The 16,891-nt window shown below is 51.7% G+C and overlaps 1 protein-coding gene across 1 annotated transcript in view; it reads right to left on the bottom strand.

Moving 5' to 3' along the window:
- Positions 1-16,891, bottom strand: part of Cdh23 (cadherin related 23) — a 383,664-nt gene that overhangs the window by 149,070 nt on the left and 217,703 nt on the right. Inside the window, exons 12-13 of the mRNA XM_029482781.2 lie at positions 14,302-14,451; positions 13,736-13,894 (exon numbers count right to left, since the gene is read on the bottom strand). Coding sequence (XP_029338641.1) covers positions 13,736-13,894; positions 14,302-14,451 — 309 coding nt within the window. The remainder of the gene's footprint in view (positions 1-13,735; positions 13,895-14,301; positions 14,452-16,891) is intronic.

The following is a 16,891-nucleotide window of genomic DNA, read 5'->3' on the forward strand; positions in this document are numbered from 1 at the left end:
CTAAGGATGAGGTCATAGTGGATGATCGGCTGGGCTTTAAATCCCATGACAATCGTCTTGGCAAGGTAGTCTTGGAAGGGGCAAGAAGGAACTATGCAGACAGAGGCAGAGGTTACAATTGCCTGGCTCTAGCTACTTCCTGAGAGCTGCCTACTGAAGGCCACAAGTGGCGTTGCAACAATTCCACAACAGAGTTGGGCTCCAGAGCCACCCAGGTGGAGCCAGTGACCCTAGGACCCCAACACCAAATACGAAGTCCCTGAGACAAGACCCAGTTCCCATTGTGACTCAGGACCTATCAATGCACCTCCATGCCCCTAGACTAGGCAGGGGGGTAGCAGTCTTGCTAAGGAGCAGCTCCAGGACACCCTCCTGTGTATCGTATCACTGGTGACATCACTACCACAGGGTCTGGAACCAGCACGCATGCTGAGTATCTGGGTCAGGAGTATAGCATCCAAGAAGAGCACTCACGGACCCTCCCCAGAGGACACTGGGCCCTTCCCAGCCCATGAGGCATCTCCCAAGTGCTTGATGACATCAGAAGCCAAAGAGCTACTAATAATGACTCTGAGCTCATCTCTGGGCCCCAGCTACCACTTTATCCAAGAGACAGGGGCAAGTCACCTTTTCAGAAGCTACTCTCACTTTCTATGGATCAATGCTCTCATCTCCTGGCCTGAACTGGGGTGGGACTTGGCATCCATACTCAAATCTCCCAGCTGGGTTGTGTCATCTGCCCAAGGCTCTAGTGGGTGCCACTCCCAGCAAGCTGTCTGCCTGCCCACCACCATTGTTTTCCATGGCTTCTGAGGGAGGTTGACCTTAGGCTGGATGGGGATTCAGCAACATGCCTGCTGTTTTCTCAGGACCCACAGCTACAGGTGGCTCAACAACCAGTAAGACAGAGCTGAGCCCTGACTTGTCTGGCTTTCACATACACATGGCAAAGAAGGAGGAAAAAGAAGAGAAAAAAGATGAGGAGAAGCCGGGCGTGGTGGCGCACGCCTTTAATCCCAGCACTTGGGAGGCAGAGGCAGGCGGATTTCTGAGTTCGAGGCCAGCCTGGTCTACAAAGTGAGTTCCAGGACAGCCAGAGCTATAAAGAGAAACCCTGTCTCGAAAAAACCAAAAGAAAGAAAGAAAAAAAAAGACGAGGAGAAGGGCTGGAGAGATGGCTCAGTGGTTAAGAGCACTGACTGCTCTTCTGAAGGTCCTGAGTTCAAATCCCAGCAACCACATGGTGGCTCACAACCATCCGTAATGGGATCTGATGCCGTCTTCTGGTGTGTCTGAAGACAGCTACTGTGTATTTACATATAATAAATAAATTAATTAATCTTTGGGCTAGAGTGCGCAGGGACTGAGGGAGAGGGGCCGACCAGAGCAAGTGGGGTTGAACTGAGCAAGCAGAGGTCCTAAATTCAATTCCCAGCAACCACATGATGGCTCACAACTATCTGTACAGCTACAGTGTACTCCTATACATAAAATAAATAAATATTTTTTAAAAGATGAGGAAGAGGAGGAGGAAGAAAAGGAAGAGGAGGAAGAGGGGGAAGAAGAGGAGGAGGAAGAGAAAGTAGAAGAGGAAAAGCAGGAAGATGAGGAAGAAGGAGGAGGAGGAAGAGGAAGAAGAAGAGAAGAGGAGGAGGAGGAGGAGGAAAGCCCTCTTTTAGGCCTTTCACAGACTCTGTCCTCTCATGCCCTTAGGTTTGAAGAAAATACGATTGAGTGACTTTTTTTTTTTTCTCAATCATATCTGATCACCAAGCAAAGCAAACTGGACACAGAAAAGCCACTTTCCTGGGGACATGGGAGGGGGACGGCTGGGCAGCGTGAGACAGACATCTGCAATCAGAAAGACTTGGACCTCTCTCTGGCCATTATCAAGCTGGGATTACATGGAAAGGAGAGGTATGGGGACAGACACATGTCTGAGGCTTAGTTAAGAGGGCCAGCATGGGCCCAGGAGATGGGATGGAAGAGAAAAGACAGTCCAATCAACCCCCTGGAGGAGCCGCCTACCCAGGGCTACAGCTAGCTCACCGGGTCCCCTCACTGAATCATCCACCCCCTGCCCCCACCTCTGTGGGCCATCCAGGTGACAGGCAGCTTTTTAGACAAGTGGGAAGCTACAGAGGGGTACCGGGATGTTGGGGGGAAGGAGACTGATCATCAGGGCCGTGTCCTCTCTCCAAGGTGATTTGATGCATGGGTGACATGCCCCGTGCCTGCTGTCATTGGTGGGTGCTGATTGGGTCAACACATGTTGTCGCTAATGAACATATTGATTCTACATTCTCTTGTTGGCTCACTGAATGGCGAACCTCATATCTGATAGATTAAATGCCCACCCAATTGCCTGACTGACATCTCCATCACTCCACCTGCCGAGCCCTAATGGATTTTACAGTCCCACATGACATGAGAAATTAAGGTCAGAGTTCATGGCTGGGAGAATGTATCACCCCAGATCTGAGCTCAGCAGAGATCTGTAGCTCCGGGCCCTTTACTCTTCTAGGTTTTTAACCCAGGGTTGCTGGGGGATTAGCATCTCGTACCTGTTAGGGGCCAAGAAACAGTCCTGCCCCAGACTCATGACCTTTTGGCTTTCCATTCTCTTCCCCTGCCCCACCCCCTTCCCAGCTAGCTGTCAGAACCACCTAAAAGACTAGAGACATCCAGTCTTCTAAACCCAGCCTAGAAGACAGAGGACTCAACAGCATCCTCATTTTGCAGATGCTGAGAGAGGGGGATTGAGGCTTACGGAGCAAAATGTTCCTCATCATTCAGCCAGTCCAAGACTAGAATCTTCCAATTCTAGGTTGTAAGGACTTAGCACACACAGTGGGAGCTCACTGGAGACTTCTGTCCAGTCTGGGCTCTCGGCTGGTGGGAAGACAGCTGGCAGGCCAAAGCTCTGATTCTGAGTTCTGCTGGGAAGCCAGTGAGGAGGGTAAACAGAGATCTACTTTGGATCTGTTATACAAGGTGACAGCCATCTTGTGGCCCCTTTAGAGGTTGTGTGTGTGTGTGTGTGTGTAATTTTTCCCTCTGTAATTTGATTATGTGTTTCACAGGCACAAATTTCATAGATGAAAACGTCTTGTTGAAATCTAATCTCATGTAACAGAAGCACATGCATGCTTTTGCAACGCACAGGCTGTAGATTGGACACTCCTGTCTACCCCTCCCCCAATTCTTCCTCATCCAATGGGGCCCAGGGAAGCAAAAAAAAAAAAAAAGGTGGCTCCTAGATTCTAATGGGTCACAAGTACATTTTTTAAAAATTATGTGCAGTAGCATAGAATAGAAAAATACCGGGGCATCAGAACATGTAGACATGTCCCAGGATCAGGAAATTAAATGACCCTGTGGGGCATGTGCTTTTCAATCCAGCCAATGGGAAGCAGAGGCAGACAGATTATAAATCCAAGCCAGCCTGGTCTACATAGTGAGTTCTGGGCCAGCCAGGGCTATACAGTGAGATCCTGCCTCTAAAACAAGACAACACATACCAAAGTCTGACAATCACTAGGTGAGTCAGCACCGGAAGGACTTTGAGCCACTGGGGAGGTGAGCTTGCAGGAAGTATGGCTCCCACGCCTCCCACAGTTACACAGCTGGGTCAACTCTGAGCCTCACCCCAGCTCCACTTCTCCCAAACACACCCCCGCGCACCTCTTAGTTCACCCCAAGCAGTCCTTCCTGCTGCTGTATAGACAGATTCATCTGAGGCCCCAGTTGCTCTCCTTGCCCCGACTCCAGTCTTCTCCCCCAAGACTGGGAACCTTCCCAGCTCCAGCCCAGGACCCCTTCACACAGGCCTTTGGTTTGTGATTGTTTATGAACTTGCTCCACTCCTGGCCGATTTTACAGCCATCCTCTGTTCCTTTGCCCACAGGATCCATTTTCTTTGCTCCGGTGTTCTTAGTACAATTGGCCTGAGCAAGAACCATCATCGACCAGCCTACGGAAGGGTGACTTCCGGGTTGAAAGTCTAGGTGCAGGAGGGGACCGTCTGGGGGCAGGTGATCCCATGCCAGTGTGGGAAGTTTAGAGAGCACTCTGTCAAATCCTTCTGTTTTCCAGAAAAGGACACCAAGGTCCCTGGTGAGGGACCCGCTCAAGGTCACCCGTGGGTGGTCCTACTTTTACAGAACTCAAGCAACTACAACAACACTGATTAGGAAGTGGGGTGCAGGGCTTGGAGTCAACACAGGTGGAATCAGAGCCATGGCTCAGCTGCCCTGGTGAGCTATACCAGCTTCCCTGGACCCGTGTCGTTTGAACCATAGTTATAGAAAACATGAAGTACCCAAGAGTCACTCAACTCCTGGGATCCATCACCCGGGATGCTACTGAGTATCCTTTGTCTTTTACTTCAGGGCAGAGGAGCTGGAGAGATGGCTCAGCAGTTAAGAACACTGACTGCTCTTCCAGAGGTCCTGAGTTCAATTCCCAGCAACCACATGGTGACTCACAACCATCTGTAATGGGATCTGATGCCCTCTTCTGGTGTGTCTGAAGACAGCTACAGTGTACTCATATACATAAAATGAATAATCACTGGGGCAGAGATTGGTGGCCAGCAGCAGCTCCTGAGGCTGGTGGGTTCTGGGGACACCTGTGACAGAAGCTGCACATGCAGCTCTGCAGAGCCCGGCAGCAATAGGTCAGTTTGGTAAAAATAGATGCACTGAAAAGCTGATTCACTGAGAACCATCATCAGCCAGGCTGGTGCACTTCAGGGGTAGAGGTGGGGGACCCTGGCTTTATACCCTAACTCAGCCCAGAAACTGGAAGTCTCAGTGGCCTCCTTCTTCACTTCCTCCTCACCTGCAAGCCCAGCCCCACCCCACTCAGAACTCTGGGTCCTACCATGGAACTCCATCCTATTTTGGTTTTAGGATTGATATTTAGATGAAGGAGATAAACAGTGGCAGGAAGCACTGAAGCCTGACAGCTAGAGGAACCTGTCAATCACCTTCAGCAGCCTGGCCCCTCCCCCCACCACACATATTCCAACGCACAAACTCCAACAGGACATGAACCAAGAGCCCACCAAAGGGGTCCCCTTTGGGGACAGCCTTAGGTACCCTTCAAATGGAGGGACCAGAGTGTCCACGAAAGCTTCTAGGCCAGCTTGGGAGCTGGGCCAGTGACCTGCTATTTCCTGTTTTGTTTTTTTTTTTTCTCCTTCCCTCCTCCTCTCCCCCTTCCTCCCCCTCCCCAGGCTGCAGATAAAGAATTCAATTTTCTTTTAAACGGTGGGGAAATTGGAAGAGATTTTGTTCTGTTTAAGCACAGCTGGAGTCTCAGGTCTCTAGGGCTTCCAGAACAAGGAGGTCAATTAAGATGCCAGTGGTAAAGGTTGGCGGGAGGGGGTGGGGTGGGGAATGGGGAATCAGATCGGCCCATGGGAAGGGCGGCTGAGGAGGGGGTGGTGGTGGGGGATTCGAAGTTACCATAGAAGTGCTGTCTTCCCAAGGATGACCCCTGTCTTTTGTGGGATTTGGTAAACTATCCAGATGGGGCCTACCCATTGGGCTGAACAAGCAGACTCCCTGACTAATAATTCATGCTGTGATTTCTGCTGGCAGGTGTATGCCATGGTAGAATCGAGTCAAACGAAAGCCATCAGAAGCAGGGAGCCGAGCTGTTCTTGAAAGCCTGGGATGGCTGGTGGACACTTGCTCATTGTAAGCCCCAGACTGTGACCCTGAGGAGACCCCCCTCATACTGTTAAGGTAGAAACCCTGGTCTCTCACGGCACAGAGCATGAGTCCAGAACCCAGGGAGACAGCAGCCTGCCCCAGGAGCCTGCCAGGAGAAGGGAGGTGTGATTGCTGCCCTGTCTGTAGGTTCTATAGGCCCCTTTCTCCATGAAGGTATCTGGTCAGTTGAGGGAGGGCAGCACCAAGGTGGGTATGATTGACAGGTAAAGCCCAGATCCCAGGTGAGCTGGGGGAGTGGATTATGCAGAGCAAAAGGTGACCCCGCTCCCCATCCAGGCAGCAGAAAGGTCACCCTCAATTCTGACCTTGCTCTCCTGTAGCTAATAGCTCACCTTCTTACCCTGCCCTCCTCCACCTCTGTCCCCCTTCACCCTGTCTCTTTGAAGCCCTCCCTTTCCTGAGAGGAATCCTCAGAAGATGTCTGGGTGACTCTCTTTTGGGGGCTGAACTGGAAGCCAAGTCTAGACAGGGGACAAGAATGGCCTAGGGTCACACACATAATCTCAGTACCTGACTAATGGGGTATCCAGCACAGAAAAGCACTCACACTTGAAAAAGAAATTCTGTGGACTGACTGAGTAACCTAGGGTAACACTGTTTACCATCGCTGTGCCTCAGTTTCCCCAGGAGGCCTTTGTCCACTCGTTCTCCTGCCACATGCCCCCAGCAAGTTCCCTTTGATCCCCCATCCACTTACACAGGATTCAAAGCTATGTTGAAGTTCCCTGAGAAGAAGCCAGTCAGGGAGCTGGGGAGGGGGAGGGAGCACGGAGGAGAGATGGGTGTGTGCTGGAGGGCTTTCTGTTGGAGGTGGGCACAGTGGGCTGGCTCTTACAGTCAAGAGGATCAATAAACTGAGGGAAGGCACAGAAGATACTAGGACAGGAAAGGCTGAGGATGTGAGGGAGGATGGAGGGTCTGGGATGCAGGACAGCAGGTGTCAGGACCTGGTTTGCTGAGGCACTGAATGCCAACCCAGGTCCAGAATGCTTAAACTCAGCTGCCAGCAAGTGTCGAGGGCAGGGGTTCTCTACCTTCCTAATGCCTCATATTGACATTGAAACCCTTTGACACAGTGCCCTATATTAGGGTGACCCCCAACCATGAAATTATTTTCATTGCTACTTCATAATTGTGATTTTGCTACTGTCATGAATCATAAATCATAAAGTAAATATCTGATATGCGGACAGTCTTAGGAGACCTCTCTGACAAGGTCATTCAACCCCCAAAGGGGTTGTGACCTACAGGTAGAGAACCCCTGGTCTAGGCTCCTGTTTCTCCAGGAGGGTCCTATGGAGGTGAACCCTCCAGGCCCTGCCAGCCCTGGAGAATTTCTATATCTCTGACTACAGAATCCACAAGTATAACGATATGGTGGCGGCTGTGTTTGGGTGATATGGTGGTGACTTCTATCACCCAATCAGAACAGAGACAAGCTGTGTGTGAACAGAGGCACTAGCCCATGTGCAGAGCAGGCAGGAAGTGAGTGTTAGCTGATGGTGGGCTGGGCAAGAGCTGTGAAGAGCTTCTGAGTTTCTTTTCTTTCCTTTTTCCTTCCTTCCTTCCTTCCTTCCTTCCTTCCTTCCTTCCTTCCTTCCTTCCTTCCTTCCTTCCTTCCTTCCTTCCTTCCTTAGATTTATTCATTATGTATACAGCGCTCTGCCTGCATGTACACCTGCAGGCCAGAAGAGGGCACCAGATCTCATTATAGATGGTTGTGAGCCACCATGTGTTTGCTGGAAATTGAACTCAGGACCTCTGGAAGTGCAGTCAGTGCTCTTAACCACTGAGCCATCTCTCCAGCCTCCTTCTGAGTTTTATAAGAGGGGAGGGAATCAGACAACTCCCGTACACAAGGCAAACTCCTTGATAAGCAGGGTTCCAACAGCAGGGAGAATTCTAGGTTAAGGCAGTACAGGGGCCTTAGAAGTCTGTGTTCCCGAGCAACTGCACAAGCCCCACACCCTATAGCACCCTCTCTCTGCCTCTTCCCAGAATCTTGTCCTGTCCCCCTGGCTCTGCTAGCCTCATCTGTGTTTGGCACCTTGAGGTCGGGTGTTGGGCTCCTGTGCCTACATTGGCAAGGCTCAGTGTGCATAGGGAGCCTGGAGCCTGGGGAGCCAGAGTGGAAGGAGGGGCAGGTCCAGAGACCCAAAGCGTGACAGCCAGTGCTTTCAAGCTGCTTGGACAATCATAGCTGTCACCCACCCAAGGCACCCCAGGCACGAGCTGTTCTGTCTCTTGTTTAAAATTACTTATTTTTATGTGTAGCGGTGTTTTCCTGCATGTATGCCTATGCACTGAGTTCCCATGAAGGCCACCAAAGGATGTTGGATCCCCTTGAACTGGAGTTACAGATGGTTGTGAGCCACCATGCGGGTGCTGGGAATTGAACTCAGGTCCTCTGGAAGAGCAGCCAGTGCTCTTAAGCACTGAGCCATCTCTCCAGCCCTGTCCTGTCTCTTAACTATGAGTTCTCAGCCATCACCCCCACAGTACATATGGAGTCTGGGGGACCAGGACACAGCTAAGCACCTGCATGGGGTCAGGCTCAGCCATCAGCAAAGCTCGGATAGGAACCTAGGTCTCTGGTTTCAGAGCCTTGTTCTAAGCCAGCATCCTCCTGCAGTAGCTGTTGTAGTTCTAGAAGGCCCCCCCCACTGAAGCTATGGGGCAATGTGTCCTCCTCCTGGGAACAGAGGGATGGGGAGGACCTAGGGTAAGTTTTAGGGAGCACCACCTGATGTAGAGGCAAGGGATAGCCTCCCTAGATGCCGTATCTGGGCTCTAAGTTCAATTGCTTGGGCTCAACAGAAGGGGTAGGCTGGGGCAGGGAGTCCCAGTGGGCAGGGGCAGGCATGGGTACTTGCAGTCACAGAGCTGGGAGCCAGGCCTTGCAGCTGATAGGAGAGACCCTGTTGTATTGGAAGTCAGCCCTCAGAGCCTGACTATACAGGATTGAAGTTGGCCTCCAGCAAAGCCAGCCTGGGGCAGTGATATCACTTTCCTTGAGAATTTGTGAAGAGGAGGCAGAGGAGACAAAGAGCATAGGCACTCTGTGTTGACAGACAGCGTGGAAAGGCCAGCTTGATCGGGGAGAATGTGGTTAGTTCTGGCCTCAGGAAGTCTAGGCCACCAACCATGGGCTTCTTTTCCAAGCTTCCAGGCCAGAGGCTGGAGAGAGAGGAGCAGGGCAGATGAGAGGCCCCAGAGCCAGTGGGAAGGATGGGCTTTGGTAGGGTGGGAGGCGTACCTTAGAGCCGGGAGTGAGACTAGCCAGCCAGGGTGCTACCCCTGCCTCTGGGGCTGAGTGAAATGGAACAGAAAACCTTCCTTGTATGTCACTGGGGACCAGAGGCTCAGTGACTGCATTGCTGGGGCAGGACCAGGACATCAAGGGAAGCACCTAGCTCACTAGGTGCTGTGGGAAGACTCTGCTCCTAAGTGTGAGCTGAGAGTCAGCTGAACCTCTCCACTCCCCTTTACAACCACCCTCCTCAGCAGGGAACATCCCCAGGACTCAGAGGAAGAAGTTGAGGTCTCATGGCTTTTCACTACCAAGTCTGCCATGGTAGACCTAAGGCTCTCAGGGTAGCAGATAGCCCAACCAGAATAGAAGACGCTATGTGTCCACTTTGTACCATTCACACCCTGGCACCACCCTGGTGGCCAAGGTGGCACCTCTTTCTCACAGTGTAGGAAAGGCAGCCGAGTCCCAGAGAAAGTGGCCTGTGACCAGAAAGTAGGAGTCTAGGTCCTCCTGGGTGACTTAGGAACAAAGATCATAGTAAACTCATCGGGTGTACTGGAAGAAGGAGTGGGACAGGAGCCTGCCTTTGCCTCCTTGAGGCCTGTCTTCCCATAGCTGGGAGGTGGTATTCTGCTCTGCACAGGGTTACAGTGACTCTCCCAGTCAGTCAAACGCCTCCCACAGGGAACCTGCAAGGGCATGAAAGCTATGTGACCACACTACCTGAACATCAGTCCAGTGGGCATCCTGGAGTAAATGTCAATTTTTTAAGAAGAGAGACATTTGAGGGCTCTGGCCTCGAAGAAACAGGACTCCAGCCCCCTGCATACCACTCCCCTCACCACAGGCCCTTTGCACATGCCATTCTCCCTCTCCGGGATGTCCTCCCCTCTCCTCGGTTATCTGCTAATGTCTACTTTAGTGTTGCTTTCTCAGAGAAGAATTTCTTGACCCTAATGAAGGTCAGGTGCCCGGCATCCATTTCTAATGCTGATCTGGTCTCCATCACAGAGAGTAATACTGAACACAAACACCCGTTTCCCAGTGCAGGTTCTTCCAGGGCAGGGTGAACTCTCTGAGCACCCGACACCCCATACACTGACCACAGGGCCACGTGCCTAGCATGTAGCCAGCGGTCAACAGAGATCTGTAGAATGAATGAGTGGCTACATTCACCCTAAACCTCTTCTCTCCCACAAACCCTACCAGGCCCTTCTGAGACCCTGCCATCCCCCATCCCAGGAGTCTCCTGCCATCCCAGGAGATTTCCTTATACAGACGGTTTCAGCCACTCTGAGATTCCTGTTTCCCTGGACACAGTCCCATGCCTTCCCAACTGTCTCCGCTCTGGCTCCACAGGTAGAAATTCTCCTGATGGTACCTGATGAGGGTCTGCCTGGGGTGAGCCAGCCTGTTCTCAGGGATCTGCAGCATCCTCCTTGGCTCCTCTCTGTCCTCAGCTCTGAATGTGGCTGAAAGGGATCAGAGGTCCAGCACAGTCCCTCTGTGGGTCTTTGTTCAAGATCTGAGGCCACTTAGTAGGTCTGGGGCTCTGAGCAAGCCACTTCCCCATCCACCCCCACCTTAGTTTCCTCATCTGGAAAAGGACAATGACGGACTTAGCAGGTAGGAATCAATGGCCATATTATGTGTTGGTTACAGTGAGGCTGCAGTTATGTGGCCAGGGCAGGAGGACTGCTACTGAGGCAGTAAGAGACCAAAGGACACAGGACTTGGTCCTCAGAGGCTGTCCCAGGCATCCCTATTACCCCCCTGTCCCCAGAACAATGCTCCAGGCACTAGGTCTGGCGGCAGCTCCAGCCAAGCACATGCAACATACCTTCATTGTTTCACAGGTGATGTGCTGGGGGGGGGGGGTTTAGCACGGGGGGGGGGAGGAACATTCCCGAGGGATGACCGAAGCAAGCATCCAGAACTGGGCTCAAGGTCATACTCTGACCTCAGGGTCCTTGGAGAGCCCTGGGCTCTAAAATCCCAGCCAGCAGAGAAATAAGAGGCCGGGCTCCATTGGTCCATCTAGGATCCCCAGACTGATGGTGACAGCTAGCTTCCCCTGGCTACTGTCACGCCATGGCTTCCCCTGCACAGGTGGCAGGGTGGGGGGCTGGGCAAGCCCCTGGCTGCAGTCTCCGCTCAGCCTGTGGTGCAAATTAAAACATCTTCCTTTTTCTTTGTAATTTTTTCCTGACACAACTGCCCATGAAACATTTTAATAACACCGTGGAAAAGGTCAGGGAGAAGGAATTTTACGGTCTATGAGCAGGCAGCTGTAATGGTGGCCCCTTCTGAGCTGGACAAAGGGAAGTGGGGACTTAGATCTAGAGGGGGCATGGCCAAGATGACCAGAAGACCAGAAGGCTATGGGTGGGGCTAGAATGTAAGGATGGAGGTGGGGCTGTGGTCAGGGAGCCTGCCCAGAGCTGGGCAGCACCTTGGGGTGGCAGAGAGTTGACAGTTGTGGGAGACACCCATGGCTGCATTTGTAACCTCTGTCTCCACAGCTTTGGGTGTCGGTCATGTCCATTTTGCAGATAAATTTAAGGAGGACATGAACACAAGCTTAGAGGGACAGGGACAGAGCCACCTTCAGCAAAGGTCTGAGACTGAGGTCCATGGCTTAGCACCATGTCTAAGAGCCCCACAGCTTCATGGTTCCACAGTCCTGGCGTTGGGGCGGTGGGTCTGGGATGGGGAAACGTGAAGGCAGCAGCTGGCCATTTTGGACAGCCATGTGCAGAGACCATCAGCAGCCCCAAGAAAGGAAGGGAGGGGAGGGAACAGAACTAGAGATGAGGTTAGGTCGGTCAGTAGCAAGCTCAGGCCTGCTGATGCTCTGGGAACAGTTAGCTTGAAGGGCTTAACTCATGTTCCCCAGAGTCTGACAGACTCTTCGGCTCATGCCTCAACCTCAGCCCTACAATGTTCCAAACTGATCCGCCAGCTACAGCACTGGTTCTCAACCTGTGAGTCGAGACCCCCTTGGAGGTCAAATGACCCCTTCACAGAGGTCACAGATCAGAGATCCTTCATACCAGATGTTTACACTAGGATTCATAACATTAGCAAAAGTAGTTAGAAAGTAGCAACGGAGTAATTTCGGGGAGGGGGCACCAAATGCTAGAAACTGTATTAAAAGGTGGCAGCATTAGGCAGGCTGAGAACTGCTCATCTACAAGAATGTCCAATACAAACAGAATTCTGCTCCCAGCAAGGACTCCAGGAACGAGTGTCCTGATACCACCCGGCCTGGATCATACACGTGAATTCCTTGTCACATGATCCTCGACCTAGGGACATGGCCACTGTCCCCTGCCTGATTTTATCACAGACTGTTTGACACCCTTCCATTGATATTCCATGGTGTGTGGGAGACACACGCTCCCTTTGAGCCCAGGAGGCTGGAGCCTTTCGTACATCTTGTTGGGTGGGCCTGGGAGGCTAGAGGAGGGTCCGGGAGCCCAGGGCGATGGGTGATATATTGCTCAGGCACTGCGGTAGAGACTGGGGGAGCCGTGGGCTGGGAGGCAGTGGCTTCAGAGAAAAGCCACAGCAGGCTCATGGTTTCCATCTGACGGCCCGACTAGTTAAACATCTGTTTGAAATATTAATAACTGTCAGATGGAAAGGCCTGGGGGTACAATGTTGCTCCAGACCATCTGTCTACAGAGTAAACACACTTCAGGGTGGGGGCCTGCTATGGCAGGCAACAGCAGCTTGGAGCAAGACATGGCAGCAAAGCCTCTGTGGGCCTCTCATGCACAGGGAGAGAGAGGGATGTGGTAACCTAACATTTATTGACTGCCCGTGATGGGTCGGACCCTGGGCTTATATAGCAGCATCTACCATATTGATCTGCTCAGTGGCCTATTCAAATTTATAATGGATACTCCTTTTGTATTGTCAGCCCATATAATCTGAACAGAATCAACCACTAGGCCTAGGTCTAGTATGGAAAGTGTGACCGATTGCTGGCATGTCAGAATCGTGACAGTTGGTGGCAGGACGAACATGCTGAGATCAGTTCTAGGGCATTGGTTGGGGCTACCAAAAAAAAAAAAAAAAATATATATATATATATATATATATATATATATATATATTCCTCCACTAGCATTGATAAGCTGCTAAGAAAATCTGGAGGTATTATGACCATCTCAGTCACTGCAAAAAAGCTAAACTGGCTGCTAATGACAGAGTAGTCTTTATAGAACGCCTGGATACAGCCATGCCTGAACTCACTTGTAATATCAAGTTACATGAGCCAAAAATTTATTGTTTGAACTATACAAGAGTTTCTGCCTCTTGCAGTCAAGAGCCTTGACTGACATACACACAGTAACCTCAGGTGAGGATGGGGGCTTGTCAAAGGTCAAAGGTATCAACGGCTTCCTGGGCAGCTTCAAGGAGCCTGCTGTCCTCAGAGACAGGGAGGGCCATTCCCTTCAGAGATGGCTAACACCCAGTCCATTGATCACATGGGGTTTCTAGGTCTCCTGGACCATCATGGATGCATGCCTTTCAGGGAAAATAAAGAAAACTGAAGTATCCTTCTCCCTCTTATTGTTCCACAGGCTGGTCCGTTTTCTCGGTTTCAAGAAGAGTCTGAATACTATCATTACCAACCAACAGGTTCCGGGCACTTACGGCACCTGATACCCAGATGCTCAATGTCCCCGAGGATGTCCAAGAGCTTATGGCCCCTGTGGACCTGGGGACTTACCAGGACTGTCAGCACGGAGGTCCCCACCGTGATGTTCTCATACAGGCTGACATTGTAGAGGGGCTGGCTGAAGATGGGCCGGTTGTCATTTTCATTGATGAGCGTAATCTTCACCTTGGCATAGCCCACGTGGTCGGGTACACTCTCGTTGGCAAAGAGCTGGAGGAGCGGAGCAAAGTTGTGTGAGCTCCCACGTATCTCTGGAGACCTCTCAGTGCCGTGACTGGCTCTAACCACAAGCATCTGCTAGAGTCAAGGCTGATGCCAGTTGTGTTCTATGAGCCCCCTCACAGGGCCTCACAGGGCCTCAAGGGAGGGAGTGGTCCTGGGAGCTGGACTGTGCTGGCCAGGATGGGCCGCAGGGATACCAGAGAAAGGTCTAGTGATTTTGTATATACTTGCCCTCCTTGAGGATTTAGCCCCTGCCATCTCTGTGGTTTCTCTGGGTCAGATCCCTAGGGACATGCGGAGAGTGGGGAGGTAGGACTTAGGGGCGCTACTCCATCCTCCTCAGCCTTCCCTTCAACCTCCCCAGGCAGCCCGAGGAGATGCTGATGGAGGCTTACGTCAAAGTCGTATCTGTCCACAGTCTCGTAGTCCAGTGGGATTGCCACTCGGATGCGGATGTCCGCTTTCCCTTGGACGGAGGTTGGGGAGATGATGAAGTGGTGGGAGTTGTTGCCCACCAGGTACACCTCGAACATGCTGTTCAGACCCTGTGTGAGAGTGAAGAAGCCAGTTGCAAAGGGTGCAGAGGGTAGAGCCAGACTGGAGCAGCAGTAGAGGATGCTGGAGGGTGATGTCAGCGACTCCACTTTGTGGGGCAGTGGAGGATGCACGTGCTCAGGAAGGTCTTTCCACCTGCTAGCCAGCCCATCTCCATCTCTAAGGCCCAAGGAGCATCCTCTGGACACTTTCTGTCATTCTTGTCTGTCATATACTAAGTGTCTCTCTCCTGGTTCATTCTCCACCTCCCGATCCTTTCTACACTAAGGGATGTAAAGAGGGAGAGGAATCTGCCAGGATGAGAACCTGCAGGCAGTGCTGAAGAGATGGCTCAATGCTCAGACAGTAAATGGGTTTGCCACCAAGCCCAAAGACATGAGTTCAATCCCCACGACCCACATATTAGAAGACAAATGATCCCTACATGCTGTCCTCTGACTTCCACGTGCATGTCATGACACCTGCAGGCCTCTCTATCACTGACTAAACAAGTAAAGTGTAAAAATAAAGTTCAGTCAATCAAAGACCCGAGGGAGCCGGGCAGTGGTGGCGCACGCCTTTAATCCCAGCACTTGGGAGGCAGAGGCAGGCGGATTTCTGAGCTTGAGGCCAGCCTGGTCTACAGAGTGAGTTCCAGGACAGCCAGGGATACACAGAGAAACCCTGTCTCAAAACAAAACAAAACAAAACAACAAAAAACAAAACAAACAAACAAAAAGATCCGAGGGAGATGAAGGGAGAGGTGAGAAATGAAAAGTAGAGAAAGAAAAAAAAAATGAGGTGACTATGGTGGGCTGGGACTGAAGAGGACAGGGAAAATATGTTAAGGAGTGCATTGGGCTGTTATGCATGACACGGAGGTGGGAGGGTGACCGAGGAATCTAGGGGACAAAGAACACTATGGTGTGCCTTGCACCCCAGAGACCCCCACTAAGGCTGCTGCATCAGCTGCTCTATTCTGTTGATTTGGTGTTCAGTGTGCAGACTTTTCTTCTACTGCAATATTTTACCCATCTCAGTTTTCCTGTAGGGAATTACACTTACTAGACAAGGAGGCTCATGGGAGTGGAGGCAGGGCTCAGGGCCACGTGATCTCAGCTCAGCTCAGTGGGTGCAGCCAAGGCTGAAGTGAAGCGGATATTTGGGCTTGCTGAAGGGGTCTGGCCTTTCCTGCTGCATGGGGAACTCCTCTCCATGGGGTGTGTACCCCTGTCATGTGTGTCTGTCTGTCCTTGGCTATAAATGATTAGTGATCATCAACCTGAGAATGAGTTTCTGGCTCCAATGTAAGCCATCCATCTGATGCTCCACCCAAATAGACAGGCCTCTTGTGGTTGAACATAGGGCTACAGCATTATCATGAACCCGAGATTTTGGGGAGCTCCCTTCTGCTAGATCTTCATGGCGAGAGGGGATCACTAGGCATCTCTAGTCCCAGAAGCTGGATTCCCTGGAGCACCCTGGAGCCCAGTGATAGGCCAAGCGCTGTGAGCCCCTTTCAGCCTATTCTGGGGTCAAGGAAGGTTGGGAGGGCATTCCAGAGCCCCCAGCCCAGAACAGCTTCCTGGAGACTACTGTACAGACAGTGCTATTCTGAGCCTCTTGGGTTGCAGAATTTTAAGGTCTCTCTAGTAGGATCCATCCCATCAGCCAGAGGGGACCAATTAAATGCCCGAAAGGACACTAATAGCAAAGGCAATGGAGTGTGACAGTTCTGAACACCAATGGCTGTCTCCTGTGAACCCTGGCCTCTTGACCACAGCACTCATAGGCCTGAGGAGCTGGGAGTGTCTGGACTGGGCCTGCTCAGGCAGAAGAAGGCTCTCTGTGATGTTCCCACCTCACCCCCAGGCCTCCCTGCCCTTACCAAGCCTCACTTACCAAGTTCTGTCCATGGAACCCATCAGTCAAAGAGGCAGGGACAAGGAGGAGCCAGAGAGAGCCACACAGGGAGGAAAGAAGGAAACAGAGAGAGAAAGCAGTGAATCACTAGCCAGGGTAAAGGACAGAGGCTGAAAGGGACCCTGGGATCCTAGCCTATGGTACAGAGACAGAACCCTCAGGTCTGAGTCCACAGCCAAGGCAGGGGTGCTGGAGGGGAGAGGAAAGAGGGTGGATCACGAGCTGGGGTGAGGTAGGGAAGGTGAGGTCATAGGAGGTCATGTATCTTCCTTTCTGTGCCCTCCTGCAGCCCATGTGTCCCTAGAGTGAGCTGTGAGGTAAGGGGCCATGGCCCCACATTCTGCTTCCAGAATCCTGGAGAGAAACCCTGCAGAAATCAGCACCCACCACGGCTGTCCTTTTATTTTCACATTCAGAAAATGAAGAAGTAGAAGGAGGAGAAGGAAAAGGAGGAAGGGAAGAAGGGGAGAAGGACGAGAAGGAGGAGGAAAAGAGGAAGTAGAGAAAGAAAAAAGAGGCGTTCACAGA

Source organism: Mus caroli, unplaced genomic scaffold, assembly GCF_978045245.1.
Source record: "Mus caroli unplaced genomic scaffold, Mus_caroli_1 scaffold_9, whole genome shotgun sequence".
NCBI lineage: Eukaryota > Metazoa > Chordata > Mammalia > Rodentia > Muridae > Mus > Mus caroli.